The 20,281-nt window shown below is 39.4% G+C and overlaps 1 protein-coding gene across 6 annotated transcripts in view; it reads right to left on the bottom strand.

The window, feature by feature from the left end:
* The window catches only part of DENND2B (DENN domain containing 2B), a 191,218-nt gene that overhangs the window by 83,623 nt on the left and 87,314 nt on the right, over positions 1-20,281 (bottom strand). The window contains exon 2 of one of the 6 annotated variants that reach the window (XM_072865266.1): positions 19,445-19,554. The exons of the other annotated variants lie outside the window; for them this stretch is intronic. Coding sequence (XP_072721367.1) covers positions 19,445-19,476 — 32 coding nt within the window. The 5' untranslated portion in view covers positions 19,477-19,554. The remainder of the gene's footprint in view (positions 1-19,444; positions 19,555-20,281) is intronic. 6 annotated transcript variants of the gene reach the window in all.

Genomic DNA, 20,281 nt, shown 5'->3' with positions numbered 1-20,281 from the left:
TTTTCATTCACTATATTGTTAGAATATCCATCTTCAGCTGGATCCTGAGATCAGCAGGGCTCCAATACGGACCCTAAAGCTGCCGTGATTTCAGGTAATTGAGGATGTAACTACAAAATTCTCAGGAAATTTGTAAGAGAGAATGCTAGGAAATGCTCAGCTACCAACTTTCAAATTATTTCATATGACACTACAAATTAATAATATTTTAGGATTAATGATGATCTTCATTTCTTTAAATAAAGAACCTCTCTCTCAAGCAAAAGATTGTACAAAAATGATCATTTGAAGCACTAATTCAGATATCCATTGTTAACATTCCATTGGAAAGAATGGTAAAGCCCACAACTTGCTGGCATCTTGTTAGTCTTTTTAGCTACTGAGGAAACAAAATGGATTTGTTCAGACTTCAAGATGAAAAATTGAAATTATCTTTATAACTGAATGGTGAAAAACCCCTAAATCCTGGGGATTTTATTGTGTGCACAGATGAGCTTATCTATGTCCAGATCTTCAACCAGTATAAGCCTCCAAATAGTTGAAAGGCAAGTGAAATAAGAAACTCAGAGAACAATAACTTATTGGATCCCTGGATTTTCAAAAGGGTATTTTCTCCCGTGCAAGTGTAACTTCTCACCACATTAAAAAGCTGTACTTGCATTTCTGTATTCAGACTAAGAATGGATTGTATTATGGGTTCAGACTTGACTTCTACCCATAATTCAGGATGCAAAAACAAAAATGAGGATGCACATTTTTTGAACTGAGCAAGAGGCAGACGATGTCCACCTGAAAGCAGAGCCTTGTATGGTCAGACTGTAACAGTGGTTCAGCGGGACAGAAAGGTCCCCTGAGTTAGGAGCAGCTCCTACTTGGTGCCAGTCAGCGTGAGTGTGAATACAGGGATCCATCCTTCCCAGAGCAAGGCAAAGTGAGAGGGAAGCACGCCCTGCTCATCTGTTAACTGGAACCAAGTGCACTGTGCACATTTTGATGTACCACTACTGAGAAGAGATGTAATGGCTTCCTATGGTATTCATTTCCATTGAACTTCCACTTCATTTGACATTGTACGCAGATGAGAGAAAATGCATAGAGACCAACAGAAGCTCACATTAGAACCACGTTTCTGTGTCATTACTTCTGTGACCTGGGCAAAACAAGCACTTTTGTAAAGGTTCAGTACCGACAGCTCCATGTAACTAGTACAGTTTCACGCCACCCTAAGGACACTGCTACCAGGAAATCACCGAGCAAGCAAACAGAAAAGCACTCTTCTGCCTCTGTCAGACACACACTTGTGAAAGCTCCTGGTACGAATCAATACTTTTACACAAACAAAAACTGAACACTCTACTGCAGTACAGCAATCTTCCAGTCATGCCTCTTCAGGTACAAAAAAGCAGAGTAATTCAAAGAATGCCAAAAACCCTTAATGACTTTGATTGAAGCAATGTTGAGGGACACTTCCCAAAAAATTCCCTCTCTATACAAGAACTAGGAATAATTTCCTCTACGCTTTCCTCTAAAGAGCTATGAGAAGTCCACTTTTAGCTATCAAACACTACCAGTTAGTGGTTTGGTTATATTTTGAGATGAGTTATGAAGCAAACCACTGGACAGAGAAGCAATGAGGCAGCATCATTTGCTTGTGACACTGTGCCGTTTCCTTTCATTTCCTCACCCCTAGCTGCGTCCTCACCAGTGGGGACAGAGAGGCAGTAACAGCGACTGCTGCAAAGAACTCAGCAAGGCATTACTGTAAGGCAGCAACAGCGAATGTTCAGGGAACAAATGCGGGTAGTCAGACTGGTCCAACTGGGTTACTAGGTGGTTAGCATGACGAGCAAAGGTACAACCATCACTGAAATAGGTGGTATGAAATGGCTTTGTTGCTTAGCTGTGCTGGCCCAAGAGGATCCCATGTATTGATGATACTTTGAGTTTTTACTTTTTCTTCTCAAATAGAAATAAGCGTCTAGGCTTGGACAACTGCCTTGTATACTGCATCAAAGAAGATGAATTTAATCTTTCATTGTATTAATTGTACCTGGAGTAAAAAAGGACTTTAAAAATCAATGTTATTGTTACTCCTTGTAACTAGGAATTATGGGAACATTAAGACCAGACAAAAGGGACCTCCTGCACTATGAATTTAACTCCAATTTTGTTTGGCAGTAAACCTTTCTATTACAATATATTCTGCACTCTCGCATAGCATACAGTATTGTAATTTTCTACATAATTCAAGTAGATAAATACAGATGATATTTAATTATCTTGAATCTAAATAAGAGCTTATGGTGAGTAAAGGAGGTAAACTTTTCACACTCAGTGCTGGACACACAGTAAGGTGGTTTTTGAGCTGATTCAACTTGGTAATGAAGCAAGGAGTACAGCTTGTCATATCTTGCCTCTCACTTGGAGAGGAAAGTGATGTAAGTGGCAACAGAACACCCCCTCTTCCACCAGACCCTTTATGATTTTTGAGCTCTCACCAGGAGTATGGCTCAAAATCCCTGAAAATCTGCATTCCAGATAACCTCCTCCCTTTGTCATTGACTTCGGGATTGTGACAAAAACAAGACAGAAAATATTTTCCAAACTTAAAAGTGAATTTGCATTATAAGACTGTTTGAAATAGGCTCACTCTCATGAACGTGTGCTAGTGATGGAAAAGTCCCAGCATTTAGAGAGAATGAAGCAATAAAATCGAAGTGGATGAATATCACAAATGTTTAAAGATAGAACAAAAATAGAAACACCAATTATTTTTCTGTTTGTACTTCTGAATTTTTTTCCCCAAGGAATTTTGATACTTTCCATTTAAATAAAAATTGAGACCATCTCAGAACTAGTTACAAAATGATAGGCCACTAGGACTGTGAAACAAAAAAAAGATCGAGTTCTGTGTGCCATTTTTATAAGCTCTAGTTTCTGTGCTCCCAAGAAGTACTGAGTTAATGATAACAATTGTGGTACACATTTGTGAGAGTGCTGCGGTGAATTCCTGTGTATAAAACCCCTCCAGACCTCTGGGTCTTTGCAGTCGGTTCATGAAGAGAAGTACACAGAAACTCAGCTGACTGCAGTTGAAGTCAGTTTTTACAGCTTAGAAGCAAAACGTCTGATTTACACCAGTGAAACTCAGGAGTCATTCTGCCAAAGTAAATTACATGAAGTGGCAACTATGCTCTACAACTGCACAAAAAAAGGGCAAATAAATCAAAGGTGATGAGTCAGTTCCTAAATACTTGAATTAGACTGGATCTGTAAAGCAAACACAGCAAGAAAATCTGTCAATGATGAAGGACGGTAAAATAAAGTTGATCAATCAACATGCACTAGGTACCTGCCTTTGCCAAGAAATTTCTAAGGGTGAAGAAGATAACAGGAAATTGTGAAGTTATCTAGACTGAGAGGGATAGATTCCCTGCCACTCTAGATTGATGGCAGTCTTCTGCTCTGTTACAAGGCAAGTGCAGGATGGTTTTTAAACAATGCCATGTTTAAGCCTTTTTCACCCCCTCTGTTCAGATACAAATGACTACCTGAAGCACAGAAGATTGACTAACCTGTGCTGTACCTTCTGTCACAGTGATCAGAAGCTGGCTGCACATGGAAAAAAAAAATCAAAAGATAGAACTGAAGTACCAGAGAGAGACATTCTCTCTTTTCCACTGAAGTACAGTGTACCAGTTTCATAGGACCATCTCTCATTTTCTCCTCAAAAAATTAATACGATTCAAAGTTGAAAAATGGAAGCCTCCCTCACAGTTACTCTTTTCCCATAACATGCTCTGAATAATAATTTATGCAATAGATATTTCCACTGTTATTTATTTTTATTATGTTCTGGAAACGGTTCAGCATGTTTAAGTCTCACCTGCTTTCTCAAGATCTTGGGAGTTTTATTGGAGAGAGAGTGGCAACACAGCAAATTATAGCATTTTCTTAAATCAGGCAGAATGCACAAGCTCTTATTTGTCTATTTAAGAACTGCCAGTCCTTGAAACTTGTTCTTTAGCAGCATGTCTAAACATGACTGTTCAAAATCCCGGTGCACATGGAAGCTCTCTGCTTTGCTTTTTCAAAGCACAGGTGATTTTTCAACATGCTTGTTTATCTGCCCTGGAATCTCAAAGCAATAAACTCTGTGGAACTAATTCTGCCAGAGCTTTGCAAGTTTTCTACGCTTAAATGCACACAATTTGGGAAGGGTTAAAAATTATTTTTATAAATTGTGATGCTTAGTTTTTAAAATATCTGAGGCCATTCTGGGTTTGGCGACCTCCAAGTTTGGAATTGTGGTTTGAAGAAGCTGTTGTAAAATAGGTTCATCCCTTTTCTGCTCTGACAAGTCAGAAAACCTTATGAGGTCACTGTATACTTTACTGAAATACTCTATACCCAAAGGGAAAAGAACTGAACTGGAAGCCAAAAAGTCATGAGTCCTGGCTGCACACTAATCCAGAATACAGCCAAGTCTGCTTTCCCTGCTTTACATATAAATCAACTTCTAGGTTATGCAAAACCTCATCAAATAGACCTAAGAATAAATATCTAATAGGGACAGAAAAAGAATGGGAATTCAGGACTCCATCCCATCTTTAACAGCCATTCCCAATCTCATCCACTCAGAGAAGTTGCTTTCAGAATAAATACAAAATCTATTCTTTACCTCTCCTACCCGTATCCACATTTTCCTTCCAGACCCACCAGCTTAGCTCTGGTCCCCAGTGTGCTGCCAATGTCCAGTGAGGTCCTTCTGCAGAGATTTGCTTTTTCCAGTTTTCTGGTTTTGTAAAGTAGTTTATTTACCACAGTGAGAAAGCATCCTAGAAGAGCAGGTTATAAAACTGAAAGCCATTATCCATCTGTCTGCTATGAAACAGGCATTCTTAATTTTTGTCATCATTTCAACTACTAATTTCACAATGCAACAAGTTTGAGGCCTGAGACATCTGGAGAAAATATAGTATGTCACAACAGGGTAACACCAAAGTGATCGAAAAGATCTGAAAATGTCTGTGCTGCTTCTGGAGTTACTGCACTGCATAGGAAATAAAATAAAATAAACATTAAAATAAAAATAAAACTAAAATACAATACAATAAAATCAAAATAAATAAAATAATTTTAAAATCCCAGCAGAATAGAAGCTCCTGCATTATCTCTGTGAATCCAGAACAACCTCAACATCAGCCCTGTCTGAATACAGCCTATCCGACCTAACTCTGTCTGACTGCCATGCACTTGAAGCTCATGTGTTGTGAAGGAAGTCCATAAGTAATATGGACTATTTGAGGCAGGAGAAAAGAAGGAGTAATTCTGATTTTAAACTTTGTCTAAAGAGTGCTCAGGCCTCTGAAGAGTCTCATCTCTGACCAGTAGCTGGATGTCATCCTGTCGTCAAGACAACTGCAGCAACTCAGTTTGACTTTCTGCAAACTTCTCCTCTGTAAGCAAAACGCTGAAGCAATGGCATACAATCAGCACACTCCAGGTCACATGATGCTAAGAAAGCTTGTTTGTCCTCTGAAGGGCACTTTTTGTACATGTTTCTATAATATGGATGAAGCAATCTGACAGCTTGTTTGTTACTGTATTACTCTTACAATGATAAGACTAGAGAAATGCGCCCTTGTTCTTCATCTTTAGCTTAATTTTATAAGTTTTACCCTCTCTCCTTTGTCCCTTAGAAGGGTGAGTTTCCACCTGCCTAGATCTCCAATGATCTCTGTGCCTAAAACTTGGACTATTTTTCCACCATATAAAGGGTATTACCTTCCTCTGTGAACTTCTCAGTCATTTAGTTATGCGATTGCATCCCGACAGTTGTCTGGCTCTCACCCATATGTTGACATTCATTGCAACCTTTGAAGACGGCCAAAACAGTTTTCCTAACAAAAGTTACACCTTTTTTTTTTAAGAACAAGTCCAACATTCATAACAGACTTAGCAGAGGAGAGCACTAGTAATATCTATCACAACACGTGACTTTTATGTGAACAACTGCAAGAACAAAATTAGATGAAGGATTTTTTTTCAGCACCTGAAAAAGCAGAAAAGAGAAGAACCAGTTGATAAGTGAAATATGACTCGCGGAGGTGCCGAAGCAAGAGAGAGGGAAGGAAACACATGGACACTTGCTGCTTTCTCAAATACCAGAAATACATGCTCAAGTGGTATGTAATACTTCGTATGTTCAGAAGAAACAGCTAGTAGAGACTTGCAGCACAATTTTGGTATCAGGACAGACTGAGGGTACAAACAGCATTTCAGAAGGTGCCACTGCCTGCCATGACCTATACTGACCTATAAGCTGTGAGCTGACATCCCTCATATCATCATATACAACCCATCCAAACCTATACAACAGACCACAGCTGCACCGCCTGACATTCGCAGATACACTCTATGTTTTATGGACACTATGGTGAGAGGAGCAAAGGAACATAACTACGGGTGAAATAACATAAAATACACATTAAGAGTCTACCCTGTACATGTTAATTGAGTATGTAAAGTGTATCATCCTTGGAGGCTGCATCCTGCCTCTGAAGGAGGAAAGATTTGAAGGTTTACGACCCTGGCCTCTCTTATCATCATAATTTTCTTTAGTGGCTCTGACCTTATGGAATGCAAAATAAATTCCAGCTATGACAGACAAACATGACCGTTGGTACACGTTACAGTGTCCATAGATTTGTACAGATTAAGAAGAAATTGAATATTTTGCTTGAATCTAAGAGGGAATTTTCTTTCAGTTTCACTGATGGCCCTTTTTCATTCACTTTCTTTAAATATCTATGAATCAGGGTTTGATTTTCTTCTGGCTTATGTCAGCACAAATCAAGAGTTACTAAAGAGAAGTTCCTAAAGATGCAAACCGATGCAAAACTTGTTGTTATAGGAAGATTTAAGGCATTGACCTGGCGCAAATGCGCACTTATGAAAAACAAAGTTCAGTCTAAATAACATTTGCACTGAAAATTAAATTAGGTTACTATATCTGACTGGTTACTGTATGTTTCATTCTACTTTGTTTAGCTAAACAAGCCAGGAAAATAAGGAAATGTGTTGGGCATACCCACAACTGAGTGTCATATGAAAGATTTTGCCAGCCAAGAGTTGTTGAGGTTTTTTTTAGTTGAACACAGCTTTGAAAAAATCTTTGATCTATTTATTCCCCAACCTGTTGGCAGACAGACATAAACTGAAAAAGAAAAAAAGAAAAATTAAAAAGGAAAAAAAAAAGCCAAGCTATGACTTGCAATGCTTGTTGCTATCATACTTATTTACCTAAGAGCCCAGATAAGGCCAAATTTAACTTGACTAAAGGCTACATCTGGCCCTAATTCAGTTTCAATGGTATTAACAAAAGTGTGATCAGGCAGTGCTTGAGCACTGCACACACCAATATTCAAAAACATGATCTAAAGGAAACTTTCCAAAAGATTCAGACATTGGCTTCTCTCTGCTTTTTACTGACCATAACTGTCAACAGGAGCAGAGTTAGGTCAAGGAAAGACACTCCCAGTCACTTTCTTCACCATGATCAAGGGTAACATAAACGTGTACATTACTCACCCAGCTGAAATGTGCCTCCCAGACCACATTTCATCACCACACCTACAAGAGCTGTGGGATCTCAAGCCCAGGATAATATCTGGGGGATTTATATATCCTTTTATAAAGATTTCATTCTCACAAGGCCTTGGCTTCTTATAAAACTGTGGATTTAGTTTTACACTCTTCTGTTGGCCTATTAGGTTTTATAAGGAGCTGGCCAATACATTTTTACTTTTCATATCTTATGTGGGAATTTGCATGTATTATAACCCTGAGGATGAAAACGTTTTGCTACCACTGACATGCAGCAGGAATGCTGCCAAATAATAAGGAACTGCAAGTTTTATTTAATGTAGAGCAACTAAAACAAGTAGACATTTCTTCTATCACCCATCCTTTCTTTTCAGGACAGAGCCAAAAATAAAGCTCATGTCCCTACAGGAAGATACATAGATAGCATCAGGCAAAAGCATCAAGAAAATGAAAATGTTACGGAGCAAATGAGGCAATATCAACATCTGTGTATAAGGCAGCAAGAAAGGGCAACTAGCAATGTTAATAAGCTCATCAGCTGTGAAAATATTTGCTCTCTAAAGACTACAAAAACTAACAACAAACTCCTTGCAGTAACCCATGGGCTCTCAACTAATGAATATTTGAAGCAACAAATCGAAGTCCAGATTCTGACCCTAAGTTACATCCCTCAGAGTCCCCCAGAGTTTGGCCCACAATACTGATTTTTTCTTGAAAAGCACAAACCTGTAAGACTTCTGCTATTTATTCAGTGGAAAAAAAACCTCAAGCTGTCTCATACCCCAGAAAGTAAATTTCTTAGAAAACATATTTAAAAAAACCCTGAAACCAAGCATCAAAATCAACACAACACACAAAAGTGTGCTAGCAGCACTGCATTTAATGATGGGTTTCCATCTCAGCAGTTGGTCAACATTTAGAAAAGCACAGTCATTGTAAGCCGTATTCAGCCTACATATAAATAAGTATGGCCTCTCCCTAATAGACTAACTCTTTCTATACAATAAAATCAAATTTAGCTTAGTATGTCCAAAGTATGCACCCCAAGTATGCCAGAAAAAAGGGTGTCATTCCTCATACACACTGTCATCCAGGGGCATATCGGGGGGGGGGGGGGGGGGGCAGGGGGAAGGGGGTAGAGAGCAGTGGCAGAGTACATGGGTATGAATACTGCTGCATAACTTAAAAATCACCCTTAAGAATTAAAGAGGAAAAGAAGGAGTCTCATCAGACTAGACAAGAAACATGTATTTAGCCATGCAGAGAAATTAGGTTCTGTCTGAGAGCAGGAGAGGTAGGAGGACAAGGGGAAGAGAGGGGATGTAAAAATGAGGTTTAGTCCCTCAAAGTCCCTTGTCCTATACCAGAGCTGCAAACTCTGGAAATTAGAGCTAATCCTATCGCTATCTTTAGTAAGCAGAAAGTTGGTGTTGAGTTCCTGCCTATGAGTAGAAAGCCCATCTACTGCAAAACTGGTTTTAGGAAAGGACATTAAAGAGTTCACTGCTATGGCACTTCATGCTCTTCACTTCTGCTTTATTTAGTTTCCTCCTCTCATGACTCTGACAAGCACACAACTGTGATCACTTCAGCCTACCGATCCCAGACTTACTCAGAAGCTCTTCCCTCCTGGAAAGATGCAGAATGGAGATAGAGGAATTCTGCTCCCAGTCCCTCGTGCCCTGCTGTAGCCTTCGTGCTTCCTGAACACTGCCTGCTTCACTTGTCAAACAACAAATGACACACGATCTGAGTGCGTTTGTCAAACCTCTGTCCCTTTGTGTGCTTAAAGGGAGGAAACTGGCATTAATGTTTAACAAAACTAACAGTAGCAAAGCCTTTCTCTGCAATCTGACATGCTGACTTTGAAGGGTCAGGTATGTGAGAAATCTGGCAAGCCAGAAGTTTCTTCCTGGTTGCAATGGCTTGGAAAAAATCTTCGTTTGTTTGGGTTTTTATTTTAAAGTTGCAGGGAGCAACAGTTTACAACTCATTTCTGAACTGAGGCAATCCAGCTGCCTGTTGCTAAAGAAATCATAGAAGCTGTATCAGGTACCAAACCACATGCATGCAGGCACAGTGAACAAGCCTGCCAGACTCAATGCATATCTTGAGGTCCACATGGGTGACAGTAGTTTGACAGGAAAGGGAGAGGTTAAAAATCCACATTAAAATGCTTTCAGGTTTCTGCCAACAGTTTCAAACAGACACAGGCTATCTGCCATCTCCCCTATTTGCCTATGTTGACATAAAGTGGTTTTCCAAATCAGCAGCAAATCAAGGGGGTAAGAGTTTCATGTGAGAGCAGTCTGACTACTGGGAATTTGTTCAATTGTCTGTACTGACAAGTCCTCTCATGGACTCTGCTGCTGCGCAGCCGTACAGCCGCTTCCCTGAGTAAGCGTCCCGCTGCACTGAGAAAAAGGTGAGTCAGCTGGAGTTACCTATGCTGTGATAACAGGAGGATTAACCAACACTACCCGTAACTGAACATCATGAATACTAGCCCATCCCAATCCACACATGTCCCCTGTAGCAGCAGTCCACCTGCCTGCCAGCATTAGCTGATAAAAGACCTGAGGTTTTGCTAGCAGACTTTGAAACACAAAGCATTTCTATGCTACTGCCACTGCAATGAATTCTGTTTTCACAGTTCAAATACTTACATTGTTGCCTGGAAAAAGATTACCTCTGAGAAATTCTGATGCAAAATGGGCTTATTCTATGAATCCAAAATGCAAAATAGCATTTCCATCTATTAGCTGCTGTTAATTTTTTTGTCATAAAGGTGTACTTGCTGTACAGTCACACTATTGTGGACAGCCTACACTGAAGAAGTTGCCTTGCTTTGCAATCCCAACATTTTCTCTCTATAGCTAAGGAGAGAAGAAAACAAACTAATTCTTTTGATTTATTCCAGGGTTTTTCTACAGCTCCCTCGTAATAAAATATTAACACACGTATGCATTAAAGCTCATCATTAATAGGACAATCATAAAATATTTCCTTTTTTTCCCCTTTACTTAACTCTTTTCTATACTGCTTTAACAAAGTGCTTCAAGAGTAACATTTGGGCACTCTGGACAAAATTCCCATATCTGGAGTATAACAAACTTGCAAGATATTTAGGCTCCCAAAAAAGCAGTCAGGTTGTCACAGGAACTGACATTCCCACTGACTACAATAGAAATTTATTAATTGGCTCAATAATTGAATAATAAAAAAAAGAGTGATATTTGACTATTAGGAACATTGTGTCTTTTACAATTGTTATATTTAGTTGTGCTTTCAATACTGAAGTTCATCCTACAGGATGCCTGCACCTTGCTGCCTGTTGTTCAACAGCTCCAGTGGGTGGATGTTTATTACATTCCCTTGTGGCACACCCCTATTTTAAGATCTCGTTTTAGGGTGAGTTCTATATACATAAGCTGGCCAAAATGGAAAGAATTTCAGAGTGCATGATGTGAATCATGACAAAAGTTTTGAAAAAGCCACATCTAATGCAAAAGATAAAGAAGGATGACCCAAAAGTCCTATGCATAGCTAAAGTCTACAGGCACAGTTTTGCAAGTCCTTGGCTCTGTGCTGATAGTGACACTAGAATAATCAAGACCTGTTGCTCTCCTACGGAGGGCTATCACTGACACATCTCTTGCTTAAAGTCTTCTGGGCACTATGGGCATTTTTGCATGTACGTATCACAATAATATGGATGGCACCTGTGTATTTCCATTTGCTCCTATTTTCCTGCTTGCAGGAAAATGCTTACATTTTCATTTGCTTTTAAAGGCCATTTGCTGTTAACGTTCCTCGAGTGCGAATACAAGGGTGATGCCCAATGTGGAGACTGAATCAAGCACTTAGCTAATTCCCAGTTTCTGTACACAATATTACCTGGTGAATAGTTATTATGCCATTTAGAGGATAAAGTCTGTGAAAAGAAGACTGTGAGGATGCTATGTCAATGCACTTCTTGCTTTGGCTTTCTGGACAAACTGTTTTTTTCCAATCAGGGAAGAAACACACAATAATTCTCTCACTTATATTTATTTAATTATGTTCAGGTCTTCCTTTCAATCTTACTCTTCACAAATTCTGCTATGTCTTCTTTTAATTCTCTGTTCTGCTCAACTGGAAAATATCTTTTTAGGATAACTAAACAGTGCAGGAAACTGGTAAGAGAACACAGACTCTTTCATTTCTAAACCACTGTTTCAAATCCTGACTGATTAGGGCACAGAACGGAAATTGTTCTCCCATACTGATGGCTTTTCAACAGCTCAAGTGTAAAGAGATGGGGGCCTTAGACCAGCTCCTAGTGGACAAATATTCACAGAGCATGAAACATCATTAGTAATGCTTATGACTCGTATCTTTGTTGATCTTTTCAGTGAGACTGCCAGCATCTTCCTGGTCCAGAAGGCAATAGATTTTCATTTTGAAGAACAACCTCCTCCAGGAAAATTGAAATACTGGCATTACAATGTAAAAATGTTTTGCACATGACTTCTATGCTATATCCCCTACAAACTTCTGTCTCACTTCTTATCTTTTCTTTCAAAAAACAAATTCACATAAGACTCCTGCTCTGATTTTCTGATACTGCATTGATGGGGACTCCCATAAGTGTTTTAGCAAGTATCTTGCTCATTGCTTTTATTCACTACATTTCATTGCAGTAAAGCACTAGACAGACATCAGAAACATTTCCAAATCCATGCTGTTGTAATAATTTGCTGCAAAAATATATAACAGTTTATTTCAGGTCTTAGCACTACTGAGTACACTAATGAAATTTAGTGATTAAACAAATAAAGATTGCAGTGTTAGTCTAAGTAGTCTTTGTACTAGAACAGAACACAGTTGCATTAAAAATGCCACTTTTAAGTCTAACCTGTCAACTACAACTCTCTGCTTTTTAAGAGACTTGTTACTTTTCATTTTTTACTTACTTTCCAGTGTTCCTGGCAAATATAAACCTTTATAGAAGATAAAAGGCAATTTTAACGATGCTGTATGATTTACTGCATATAAAAGCATGAAGTATTCAAAGTGCCATGAGAATAAATTACAATGGGAAATAATATGCCAGGGAACTTTCCTGCAGCCTCCAAGTAGTAATAAAGCAAACTTGATCTGAAGCTGCATGAAACAAAATGCAATCAAAATTCTGGGGTTTTTTTTCTTAAAAATCTGTGCAAATGGGAGGGATATATTAATACAACTTCCATCTAAGAAAAAGTGATTGCTTAATTGACAAGTGCACATAAAGTAAGTAATGCTTCTTCCTGAACGGACATCTAAAATTAAAGTGAAATGAAATAGCCAACAACAGAAATGGAATAGCAAAATCCCCCTGCCCAATTGTTTGAGGAAGCCCAAAGGATGTATCCAAAAGCAGGCCCATTTTTTCAATTCTGTCTCTTGATCTAATTAGAAGCTGTTACCTCTTCTTATAAATCATTCTTCTCTTACATCTCTAGACCACTGTGCTTACAAGAATATTTCTGCAACCCTGCTGAAGAGATTTCAAATGTATGCCCTCTGATCCACCTCCCCAAGGTCACTGCTGAGCAGGGCGAAGGAGGGGAACATTATGCCTCAGACCATCAGAAATCAGCACCCCACCAATGCTGCTTCCCCAAATAAAAGACAGCAATAAAGTCAAAGCCTGTATTCAAGCTCTTCCCAGTTTCAGGGTCATTTGAATCAGTGCTTTGACTTGTTCCCACTGCTGATGTTTCTGCTCCTGATGACAGTAGGCGCCCTCCCGCCTCCCATGGCCCAGTTCAGAGTTGCACTGCCAGAGCTCTGTGGCCCAAATGCACCTCAAACCTCACAGGGTAAATAACACCTTTTATTCCTTTCTGAACCAAGTGTAATTTTGCACTGCTGGGAACTGACCTGCTGAAAATTTTTCAGCTGCACAGTTCAAGCTGTTTCTGCTTTTGAATGAGTACAATACTTGCTAATAGATTTCACATCAGTTCTTTGACTTCCACAGTTGTTTGGCTGAAGCTTATTTGTATCATTTTCTAAACCTCAATGGTTTAAAAAAAAAAATAAAATAAAAGTGTCTCATCTTAGTTCCAATAACTTAGCATATTGCTTACTTTTAGCAGAATTTTATTGAACCACTATTCTTCTTATTCTCAAGCTCACTATCAAAATATTAAAACTTGATTCTTTTTTAAAGTAACAAACATTTTCTACTGGGTTTGTTTCACAAATTCATAAAGAGCTTAAAAGATCCTCACTAGTATTTCTGAGCAGTAGGCAAATACTTTTGGCAGGAAAATACATCTCAGCAGTTCAGTGCGGACAGTGTCATTGCCTTAAGCCACGCTCAGCTGCCAGGAGCTCTCCCACAGCGGAGGCGAGCGGTCCCAGCCCTGCCTCATCGGGGCAAGGCAGGGACAAGTCGAGAGCACATTAGCTGAATTCACACCACTGGCCTCTTGATGCTCTAACAAAGTCCCTCAGGGCTGCTCTGACTGGGAAAACTGGGAGCTGTTTTAGCCCAGGCTACCCCGCCACTGATGGAGCAAAAGCTTTTATTTAAAAATGTGCAAAATGAAGACTTGGCTCCCTGCTTTAGGCATACATAGCTCACTCTCCTTTCCAAGCTGTTCTCACTCCTCCCCCACCAGAGTCCCTTGAAAAGAAGAACTTGTACACCCAAACATGCATGAAATGGCAACCTCTAACCTACCAAACCATGCACATATCTCCCTAAAGTTGTGCAAAACCATCAACCACTTCTAGACCTGCTGCCCTCTCTGTCACTGTTTTCTGCATCTACACCTGCATGTTCACTCTGGAGAAAGGTTTTCACTGAGACACACCACTTTGGTTGGTTGTTTTGGTAAGCATTTCAGCACACAGTTGAGGCAGCAGCAAACACACCAGCATTTTTTCCCATAGCATACAATTATAACACAAATTGAATTGGCATCCAAGCATCCCACTAAACTTTCCATTAAGCATGGATGGGAACATCATCCGCATAGAAAATTTTACCCAAGTGTGAAGAATAGAATAGCTATCTATAACCAATGGAGACTCCTTTAAACCATGCAATTAACTGTAGAGCCCAGGCAGAGACAGCCTTTCACCTTTTCACGCAGCCATCCACAAAAGGGAAAGAAGCAGCTTTTCTATCACTCATAGCAACACTGTCCACATACTTATCAAAGAAAGAATAAGAGATGAGAGAATACTTTATCATAATTATGATAAGACAATGGCAATCACACATAATAATTACTGGAAAAACTGCACGCATTAGAGCTTCAAATAAGCCCAAAACCTCGCTGTTTTAGAACTACACAGGGAGCTGAAGATGCATCCTTTGACTTCCAAGTTACTGCTTTCTTCACGATGCTCTCCATTTAGAAAACTCAGGACATTTAATAAATATCATAGTCTTTAAATTTATATTTACATGAAATACGTAAATTAAAAAAAATAATTTTGTTTATCTTACAATTCTATTAATATTTTTCTTACAGTAGGATCAGGGCTCCATCGTGGTAGATGCAGAGTTATCTCCCTCACCACACCATGTTGCGGTAATGGTGAGAGAGCTGTTCCGCGTCGGCCTGCCTTATCTGCCCCCCAAGGCATCCAGCCCTGGAAGTGAACACAGCTCTTTTGCATTAGTCGCAAGATAATTCATTTGTCAGTGCAGGCAGACTGGACCACATCTGGATGAGTGACCTGACAATAAATTTGGACAGTGTTTACAGTTTAACATAGAGCTGAAGGGCACTGGTTTGGTTTGGGGGTTTTTTGTTTGATTAGGGGTGGGGAGTTACAATAGCAGAAAGATTGAAATTATATGAATTAAATTAAAGTCATATTGTTACATATCAGGTAACAGCAAGCAAAAGGCACTAGAGTTGCCTCCATGAACTGATCTCTCTAAATGAAAGAAAGGTACTGTACAGGCATTGCCTCTCTGAAGACAACAGTTCTTCCTATACAGACAGGTTTTTCTCCTGACACAAGATCACCTTTAAAATGAAAAATTCACTGTGGAAAGGGAAGAGAATAGAGCACTCCCAGGACAGGCCAGCAGAGCGAACAATGGCCTCCGCCACCCACACTTCAGCACTGACAGCAGCAGAGCACTGCTTAACCCCAACACCGGACATATCTACACATTCTTTTATTTAAGAATTCTCGAGGTCTCAGTTCCTAAGGCAAAATATTTCTAGTCCTCTGCCCAGGCCACAACCACATAGTCTTTTCTTCAAAGGAAACGAAGTATTTCAGTTGGGTTTATTAATGCAGGCCAAGAATTAATTTTACTTTTAAATAAATACATACATATTTGCTGTAAAACTGAATGAATTTGGCTTGACTAGAACTGATTTTGGAAGTGATTGTACATCTCAGTTTTTTAAGGCTGAAACACAGACATGAAGTCTTCCTTTAACTAAGATTTTTCTTAAAGCTCTTATTGTTTCTGCCTTCGTCAGTGAAACGCAGTAATAAAGCACAAGACCTTGATGTGCACATGAAGTAGCTGAGCATGGACATATGTGCATGATGGGGACAGGTAACCAGCCCAAAACAACACTTCTCCTAGTAACCAACCCAAGCAATACTTCTCCTACACAGCCCAGCTTTGCTGTGTTCTGCCATGATCAAACATCAAGACCCCTGCTGTTAAAATAAACAAGAGAGGTTTTGTTTGCTTATGCAAATGCAGTGATTATTTACCAGGTTCCCAAACAAAAGAATCAGGGTGGATACCAGAAGCCGAATACAAGAATACCACTCCAGGACTCTGCTGGCTCTGCTAACACAGCGAATCAGTCCTCCACAGCCTTGCACCTCCTGCAGTCATCCGTAACACCCCAAAGCAAGAAGCAAGCACAGAGCACGTGCAAAGACCTGTTGTTCCAAAAGGGGAGCATCTAGCCTCCCCTCTACATGACTGATGACGGCTACACAGAAGCTGAGGCCCCGAGGAAGCAGGTCCAGATCTGGCCTCTGCTTTAGCTAGCACCAAGTGAACACATCAGCCTGAGGAGCCTTCCCTCTGAATTTCCAACAGTGATTTTACCTACGACCAACAACAGCAAATAATCATTATAAAGCTGGACATAACACGACCCCATGGGCTCACTTGGTTAGGAAATATGTTATTATTTTATTTGATATTTAAAGAATTATAAACAATTCAGCTGAAACACTTCTTAGGTACCTCTAGAGTTATATTAGTGCAGATAGTCATTTGGTTTATGTGGTGCATCTCCACTGCCTTCACTGGAGGTAAGCTAGCTCCTGCCAATTAAAATTCTGTCCCGTTAACTTAAATTCTGAAGGTCTGAGCCACAAAGCCAGCACAAACATATCTCAGTGCATGTTAGACTAATGGGGCTGACAATTCGTTGGTGACAGCAGGAATGGCCTCACACATTGCTGGGAGATAAAAACCAAAGCCTATATTTAGACGTTTGTGGGTACTCAGCTCAGTTCTTCCCAGGCAAGGAGAGAGACGCAACTCAGAGATCTGATTTCAGTTTTAATCAAGCAAGAGCATATTTCATTCAAAGATTCAACTAAAAGTATTTAGAAAGGAGAGGTTTTATGAACGTTATTAGACTAGGAACTTAACAACTTGCAACTTTGTGCTCACAGCAATTTGCAGACGAAATCCTTTGCTAGCACAAATTTCTGATGCCTGCTATACAGCCCATCGACATCGGCACCCTCAGTTTATCATGTCATTAAATCATGATTGCTCAGCTGGAGAACATTCTCCAACTCAGTGAGGACGACACCTTTCCTGTGCAGATTGGGTGGAAAGACAACAGCCCACACGACAAAATCCAATCCGCGCTGAAATTCACATGATTCCGGTGACATAGTTTTCCTCAGACACATAGTCTCCAAGAATAGTTTTCCTCAGACACATAGTCCTTTTGCACATAGTCCTTTTGCACAGGATCGGTTTCTGCTTTGGCTATCTTCCCAAATCAAGCCCAGAGACATTAAACTAAAAAGATGTTTGTTCTAGCTCAATATGGCAGTCCCTCTATATATACTACTAAAGTCACCACACTAGTAAAACACTTGCTTGCAGCAAACTCAATTTTTGTTCACTGTAAATTGGATACAAATGTGCTTAAGCTTTCAAAAGCTTGCTCCTAAGTCTTGATTTGTGAAACTTGTGTGCACACATTTCAAATGCTCTTTACATGGGATAGACTTTGTGCTGTTCTGTAAGAAAGTAGAGGACAATCACCTTTACTTGCTTGTCAAGAAATTGAGAATAACTGTAATGACATTATTCTGAGATATCTTGTAAAGCATATATTGCTTAATTAATCAAAATATCTTCCTATTTTTGTCTACATTAAGTATTCCATTTACAAAAATAGATATTAATGTGTATAATTTTTTTCCAGATTAACAGAACTTTAGCCAAAAGCTATTAATCAAGAAAGTACATCAAATCAATGTCTAAGTAATCCTGCTTGCAGGGATATATTCTGTGCTTATAGCAGAAGGATACTGCTCATATTTTAAAATATTTTTAATTACATAATTTATTTTAAAATCCTGTCCTATAGTAAAAATGTGTCTTTTAATACTTATACTCTTTCTCATTCCAACACCACCTGTACCAGGGCAACACCACCTGGCAGGAGCACAGTTCTACTATTTCCAGCTCTGCATCCAGCTCGCAAGGTGGGACTTGTACGTCGGGCACAGCCTGCACCACAGAAGATGTTGAAGGAATCGGGAAATTCTGTCAGTCACAAATACATTGATGAAGTCTGTATCTCCAAATTCTGAAATTACTTACATCTCATGCAATACCCTCAGATAAAAAAGTGTAAATCGATGGGCTTCTCTAAAAACAAACACTTCCTGTACTCCAGTAGTATGCTGCAGCAGGTGATAAGGCTCAAGTTAAGTGTATAAAAAATGCCTTGAGATCCCGAGTTAAGAGATGGCATATTAGCCAGAGGTGAAGACATTAGGAATGATTTACAGAAGTTATGTAGCCACACTTATTCTAAAGATTTTTCAGCTCTGGACTGGAGCTTGTCGCATCTAGCATCTCAAACTAAGTTGCAATTTTAAGATATAATGACACATTAATATATTAATTATTTTGTTCAGAATTTTTTTCTCGTTTTCTCTGTCAGATTAAATAGACTATAAGTTTTAAACCTATGTTTTGTCAAGTAGAGCATGACCTCATAAACATAACTATAGGCCTGTTTTAATACAGTATAGTGTCAGGGTGATTTTTAAGTCAAACAGAGCTAGTAGTGCCATTTCTACATTTACCTTTGTACTGGAGCAAACACAAATTAGGACAAATACTTTATAAATTAATTCATTAATTCAGATAAAGTTTCTGCATAAATCACAAAGACTCCAGATAAACATTTAATAATTTGCTAAGGGAAAGCAAGCCACATTGTGAGGAGAGCGCTGCAAACACCACTATGCCTTTTCTTTTACTTCTGTTCTCTTAAGGTTTCCTCAGTTACACCTCTTAAGTATAGTGCAATCAAACCAAGTGGTCATTTGATGCAAAGGGGTCACGCACTAGTTGCAAGCATCCTTTGGCCTACTTTGTCTCCTGTTGGAGAGCTAATAAGATTTCACAGACCTGCTTCCTGCCAGAATTGCTCAGAAGTCACTTTCAGCTACACATAAGGTGCTTTCCTAACCTCCTGTTCCTTGGCGTTCACATCAGTGACTCACAAGGAAGGATTAAAGTTGTGTCCTTGAAGTTCACCGAAAGCCAGCAAGTCTCATTTTGTAAGTATAACAATCCTTCTGCAAACTCTCTAATACTCACTTCCTATAATTGACTCTTGTTCCAAACAACATCAGAATGTCCCCACTGGCTTGAACCAAAGGGCAATCCTAGTCCAGGCTCTGTCACTGATGGTGATGGTTAGCAGGTGCCTAGAGAAGAGTAAGACCAAGATGAGCACACAGTGCTACTTAACCAGATTAACAGTCAAAGGCCTAAAGACTTGTTGACTCACAGATTTTGCTTCTGTGCCTAAAAGCCTTTGGTAGATTTTTCTTCCATGAATTTGTCTGATTGCAACATCCTGTAGCAGGAAGTTCCACAGTTTAAAGACATGCTGCAGAGAAGTATCTTCTTTTCAACTTAGTTTCAACCTGTCGTCTTCTAGTTTCACTTGATTTGTATTAGTTCTTAAATGGAAAGAGATTTTTTCCCTATTTACCATCTCTGTTCCATGTATCATTTCAGAGACTTCTATTACCCCTCCTTCTCCTCACTCCTTTCCTTTCCAGGATGAGGAGTCCCAGTCAATCTATTCTGGCCTTGTAGTGAAAATGTTCCATACCTTCGACCACCCTTGTCATCCTTCTACAATATTTTCCTATTCAGAGCAGTCAAGTTTGTCTTGCCTAAGACACAAAAAAATGTCCATTTGTAACAAGTAGTGAATGAACTTTGGATAACTTCAGAAAGAATGAATTTGTGTGGATGTTTATGTAAATAATCTCACTTTCTTCAGATTTAAAGGTTTTTCCTCCTGTGCTCACAGCAGAAGCCTGTGAATCCCACAACCAGTTTCTCAGGTGAGACTCACGGTTATCCTCCCAAATAATGTCCTCACTCTGCTCTCTGTCTTTCCCTCATTTCCTAAACTGCCAT

The sequence above is a fragment of the Ciconia boyciana genome, chromosome 6 (assembly GCF_034638445.1).
Source record: "Ciconia boyciana chromosome 6, ASM3463844v1, whole genome shotgun sequence".
Classification (NCBI taxonomy): Eukaryota; Metazoa; Chordata; class Aves; order Ciconiiformes; family Ciconiidae; genus Ciconia; species Ciconia boyciana.
This window is presented reverse-complemented; position numbering and strand designations above follow the sequence as displayed.